Below are 6,000 nucleotides of genomic sequence, written 5' to 3'. Positions count from 1 at the left end.
CTGCATACAGCATGTTCTACAAGGATGCATATAGTTCACTAGACATTGCTTTCAAACAGCAGTCTGTGAAAGTTAACCACTTGGAACTGGCGAAAGGGGAGTGAAACGGCATTGGAGCCCACTTGACTGGTGAAATTCCTGTTCTGTACCGACCCAGAAAATAACGACTGGTTGATGATCTAAATGCATCCAGTTGTTGCAGGAGGAAAAGTTGTAGCTGTGTTTCACATTATTAAAAATCAAGGAGGTCTTGAAATTAAAACGATGAGGCTTGACAGAGCCTTTTTACTGCTGTCACACTTACGCCTTTAGACTAGGAAGGATATACTCACCTGGAGTTATAGTAGACACTGTACCTTAAAGCAGAAAGAAAAAAGTTCAGTGAATTATAATTTGAAAATTATTATCTGTTTATATACGTCAATCCTCACCCGGCCATAATGTGGGAGAGTCTTCTCTCTCTGCAAGAGCTTCAATTGTCACCCGCGGCACCACAAAACAGGAGTGTGTGTAAGGCATTCTCAATCCCGAAGAATTGTATGGTAAGCAGTGTTCAAGACAGAGGTTACTCGAATTTTGGACAATATAGGTATGAGCATTGACAGTTAGAGTAAAAGTGTGGCAGAGTGAATGATTAACTCTGAATACATTAAATCAGCTGACAGTCCAGCTTTTCTCTTCAGACATGTTCTAAAATCGATGATCACCATTGCCCCATTCAGTATTGTAGCTACTGACTGAAGTTGGATAATAAGAATTACATTAACATTAAATGCATTTCCTGATGGAACTCATCTGCTGTCTATATAAGCAGAATATACATGAAGAAATATATTTGGTATCAGAATGCATTACATCAACTTGCATATGAGAGCGCAACGTGTTACGCAATCTCCAATGTGCTATTTAGTTTCCCTAACACAACTTGTCCAATGGTGGATGCTGACAAGAACAATATCACCTCAACTCCAGAACTGATTCTGACCCCTTAATATGTGCTTTTTACATCCTCTCCTCAATAAACCTCCAGCATTCATTATTATCAGCTTATCATCAGTCTCACAATTGTCATATAAAAGAACGTAGACTGAATTTAGAACTCTTGTGTACTAATGATATGAAAATTTTGCATAATTTGTCTTTGTTCCTCACAGAATATTTTGTTCCTGAGTTCTGACCAGCTTGCATTCAAGTGACTCGCACATGTGAGATGTGGATGAACCCAATAAGAGATTCTCCATACCTTCCCTGCTCAGCTGTTTCCTTGTGCTACTGTGGCTAGTCTTTCCCCTGTGTGTCACTTTCTCATGATTTCAGTCTTCACCTGAAACTGATCGTTACTAAAACAATGCTAAAACTGATCAATTTGCAAGCACTGTCCACAAAAAAATTTGTTCACTAAAAGCTCCAATCACCAAACAAGACACAGTTCCCTAACTTCCCTTAGCACAGCAATGACCTGAATATATTACTTCTGATTGAAACCTGGGAGTTCTCAAAGACTAGCAATTACAAGCAGCAATCACTGTTTGCTAAGATGCAAACAACAGGAATTCTGCAGATGCTGGAAATTCAAGCAACACACATCAAAGTTGCTGGTGAACGCAGCAGGCCAGGCAGCATCTATAGGAAGAGGCGCAGTCGACGTTTCAGGCCGAGACCCTTCGTCAGGACTAACTGAAGGAAGAGTGAGTAAGAGATTTGAAAGTTGGAGGGGGAGGGGGAGAGGGTCTCGGCCTGAAACGTCGACTGCGCCTCTTCCTATAGATGCTGCCTGGCCTGCTGCGTTCACCAGCAACTTTGATGTGTGTTGTTTGCTAAGATGACCCACTCTCTGTTTCAAGATTTTTAAAGTCAAGAAACTCTTCAAACTAGACACGATGTCCTTCGATGGAGCTTTTGAACTGCTGTTAAAATTTGTAATATTTAGAATTTGAAAGAGATACTCACTGGGAGTTGCAGGAGAACTAGCACCTGAAAGCAGAAAAAAAACAATTTATTTAATTATCATTTGAAAACCATTGACAGTTACTAAAGGTCAACTATTCCACTGCTAAACTGTGAAGTCCTCATATCACACGGCAGGTTCAGCATTTACTTTGGGCCACAAATCTGGAGAGGAGGTTAAACATACTTGCTACAAAAGCATGGTCAAATAAGTCTGGCTTAATGTTGGGGTGACTAGATTTCTGGACTACATAACCACATTGGAGTTAAATGAATTTGCAACCTCATTCCATTCCGTCCCACCAACGGGGAATTTTTTCATATGTCTGCATACAGCATGTTCTACAGGGATGCACATAGTTCACTAGACGTTGCTTTCAAACAGCAGTCAGAGAAAGTTAACCACTTGGAACTGGCGAAAAGGGAATGAAACAGCATTGGAGCCCACTTGACTGGTGAAATTCCTGTTCTGTACTGACCCAGAAAATAACGGACTGGTTGATGATCTAAATGCATCCAATTGTTGCAGAACCAAAAGTTTTAGCTGTGCTTCACATGAATTATCATCAAGGAGCTCTTGAAATGCAAACGATGAGGCTTCACAGAGCCATTATACTGTGGTCACAGTTACGTTTTAGAATAGGAAGGATATACTCACCTGGAGTTGTGGTAGAAGCAGTAGCTTAAAGGAAAAAGAAAAAAGTTCAGTTAATTATAATTTGAAAATTATTATCTGTTTATATATGTCAATCATCACCCGGCCATAATGTGGGAGTCTTCTCTCTCCACAAGGGCTTCAATTGTCACCCACGGCACCATAAAACAGGAGTGGGTGTAAGTCATTCTCAATCCCAAAGAATTGTATGGTAAGGAATGTTCAAGGCAGCGGTTACAAGAATTTTGGACAATTCAGAAGTGAGCATTGGTACCTGAAGTGAGAAGGTGGCAGAGTGAATGATCACCTCTGAAGACATTAAATCAGCTGAAAGTCCCGCTTTTCATTTCAGACTGATTCTGAAATCAATAATCACCATTGTCCCATTCAGTATTGCAGCTACTGACTGAAGATGGATAATAAGAGCTAATCAAAATAAATGGATTTTCTGATGGAACTCATCTGCTGTCTTTATAAATGCAGAAGTATATTTGGTATCAGAATGTATTACATCAACTTGCATATGAGAGCGCAACGTGTTACACAATCTCTGATGTGGTGTTCAGTTTCCCGAACCTATCTTGTCCAACAGTGGCTACTGACAAGAACAATATCCCCTCAACTCGAGGACTGATCCTGACCCCTTCACACGTGCTTCGTACACCCTCTCCTCAATAAACCTCCAGCTTTCATTATCATCATCTTTTCAGCAGTATCACCATTGTCCTACAAAAATACGTATACTTTTTTTTTGCTGTCTACTGAATTTAGAAGTCTTGTGTTCTAAGGATATGAAAATTTTGCATAGTTGTCTTTGTTCCTCACAGGAAAATTTTGTTTCTGAGTTCTGACCAGCTTGGCTTCAAATGACTTGCACATGTCAGATGTGGATGAACCCAATAATAGTGTCTATATTTACTAAGGAAGCTGGCATGAAATCTATGGACTTGAGGGAATCAAGTAGTGAGACCATGGAAACTGTACAGATTGAAAAGGAGGAGGTCCTTGCTGTCTTGAGGAAAATTAAAGTGGATAAATCCCCGGGACCTGATAGAGTGTTCCCTCGGACCTTGATGGAGACTAGTGTTGAAATTGCGGGGGCCCTGGCAGAAATATTTAAAATGTCGCTGTCTACGGGTGAAGTGCCGGAGGATTGGAGAGTGGCTCATGTTGTTCCGTTGTTTAAAAAAGGATCAAAAAGTAATCCGGGAAATTATAGGCCGGTGAATTTAACGTCAGTAGTAGGTAAGTTATTGGAGGGAGTACTAAGAGACAGAATCTACAAGCATTTGGATAGACAGGGGCTTATTAGGGAGAGTCAACATGGCTTTGTGCGTGGTAGGTCATGTTTGACCAGTCTGTTGGAGTTTTTCGAGGAGGTTACCAGGAAAGTGGATGAAGGGAAGGCAGTGGATATTGTCTACATGGACTTCAGTAAGGCCTTTGACAAGGTCCCGCATGGGAGGTTAGTTAGGAAAATTCAGTCGCTAGGTATACATGGACAGGTGGTAAATTGGATTAGACATTGGCTCAATGGAAGAAGCCAGAGAGTGGTGGTAGAGAATTGCTTCTCTGAGTGGAGGCCTGTGACTAGTGGTGTGCCACAGGGATCAGTGCTGGGTCCATTGTTATATGTCATCAGTGCTGGGTCCATTGTTATATGTCATCTATATCAATGATCTGGATGATAATGTGGTAAATTGGATCAGCAAGTTTGCTGATGATACAAAGATTGGAGGTGTAGTAGACAGTGAGGAAGGTTTTCAGAGCCTGCAGAGGGACTTGGACCATCTGGAAAAATGGGCTGAAAAATGGCAGATGGAGTTTAATACTGACAAATGTGAGGTATTGCACATTGGAAGGACAAACCAACGTAGAACATACAGGGTTAATGGTAAGGCACTGAGGAGTGCAGTGGAACAGAGGGATCTGGGAATACAGATACAAAATTCCCTAAAAGTGGCGTCACAGGTAGATAGGGTCGTAAAGAGAACTTTTGGTACATTGGCCTTTATTAATCGAAGTATTGAGTATAAGAGCTGGAATGTTATGATGAGGTTGTATAAGGCATTGGTGAGGCCGAATCTGGAGTATTGTGTTCAGTTTTGGTCACCAAATTACAGGAAGGATATAAATAAGATTGAAAGAGTGCAGAGAAGGTTTACAAGGATGTTGCCGGGACTTGAGAAACTCAGTTACAGAGAAAGGTTGAATAGGTTAGGACTTTATTCCCTGGAGCGTAGAAGAATGAGGGGAGATTTGATAGAGGTATATAAAATTATGATGGGTATAGATAGAGTGAATGCAAGCAGGCTTTTTCCACTGAGGCAAGGGGAGAAAAAAACCAGAGGACATGGGTTAAGGGTGAGGGGGGAAAAGTTTAAAGGGAACATTAGTGGGGGACTTCTTCACACAGGGAGTGGTGGGAGTATGGAATGAGCTGCCAGACGAGGTGGTAAATGCGGGTTCTTTTTTAACATTTAAGAATAAATTGGACAGATACATGGATGGGAGGTGTATGGAGGGATATGGTCCGTGTGCAAGTCAGTGAGACTAGGCAGAAAATGGTTCGGCACAGCCAAGAAGGGCCAAAGGGCCTGTTTCTGTGCTGTAGTTTCTATGGTTTCTAGCTCCTCCATATCTTCTCTCCTCAGCTGCTTCCTCATACTGCTATGCCTAGCCTTTTCCCCTGTCTGTCAGTTTCTCATGACTTCAATCTTCTCCTGAAACTGATCGTTACTATATGATTGCTAAATCTGATGGTTTTGCAATCACTGTTTCCAAAAAAGTTGTGCACTGAAGCTCCACAAACCAAAGAAGACAAAGTTCCCTTACTGTCCTTAGCATAGCAATGACCTAACAATATTACTTCTGAATGAAAATCAGACATCCTCAAAGACTGGCATTTAGAAGCAGCAATTATTTTTTGCTAAGAAGACCAACTCTGTGTTTCGTGTTTACTAAAATCAAGAATCTCCTCAAATCAGACATGATGTTGTTCGATGGAACTTCTGAACTGTAGTTAAAGTTTGCAAGATTTAGTATGGGAAGGATATACTCACTGAGAGCTGCAGTAGAACTAGCACCTAAAAACAGAAAGAAACAATTTATTTAATGATAATTTGAAAACCACTGACAGTTATTAATGGTCAACTATTGCACTGCTAAACTGTAGAATCCTCCTATCACACAGAAGATTCACATTTACCTTGTGCCACTAATCCAGAGTGGAGGTTATACAATCTTGCTGCAAAAACACGGTCAAATAAGATTGGTTCAAGGTTGGGCTGACTAGATTCTTGTACTACCTGACCACTTTGGAGTTAAATGAATTTGCACCCTCATTCTATCACATCCCACCCACTGGGAATTTTGTGAATATTTCTGCATAAAGCACG

The 6,000-nt window shown here is 41.0% G+C and overlaps 1 protein-coding gene across 1 annotated transcript in view; it reads right to left on the bottom strand.

Moving 5' to 3' along the window:
* LOC134337693 (uncharacterized) overlaps positions 1 to 6,000 on the bottom strand; it is a 48,231-nt gene that overhangs the window by 33,970 nt on the left and 8,261 nt on the right. The window contains exons 4-7 of the mRNA XM_063032885.1: positions 5,665 to 5,688; positions 2,606 to 2,629; positions 1,951 to 1,974; positions 333 to 356 (exon numbers count right to left, since the gene is read on the bottom strand). Coding sequence (XP_062888955.1) covers positions 333 to 356; positions 1,951 to 1,974; positions 2,606 to 2,629; positions 5,665 to 5,688 — 96 coding nt within the window. The remainder of the gene's footprint in view (positions 1 to 332; positions 357 to 1,950; positions 1,975 to 2,605; positions 2,630 to 5,664; positions 5,689 to 6,000) is intronic.

This window comes from Mobula hypostoma, chromosome 25 (genome assembly GCF_963921235.1).
Source record: "Mobula hypostoma chromosome 25, sMobHyp1.1, whole genome shotgun sequence".
Classification (NCBI taxonomy): domain Eukaryota; kingdom Metazoa; phylum Chordata; class Chondrichthyes; order Myliobatiformes; family Myliobatidae; genus Mobula; species Mobula hypostoma.
The sequence above is the reverse complement of the archived record's forward strand: the minus strand, read 5'-3'. Positions and strand labels throughout refer to the sequence as shown.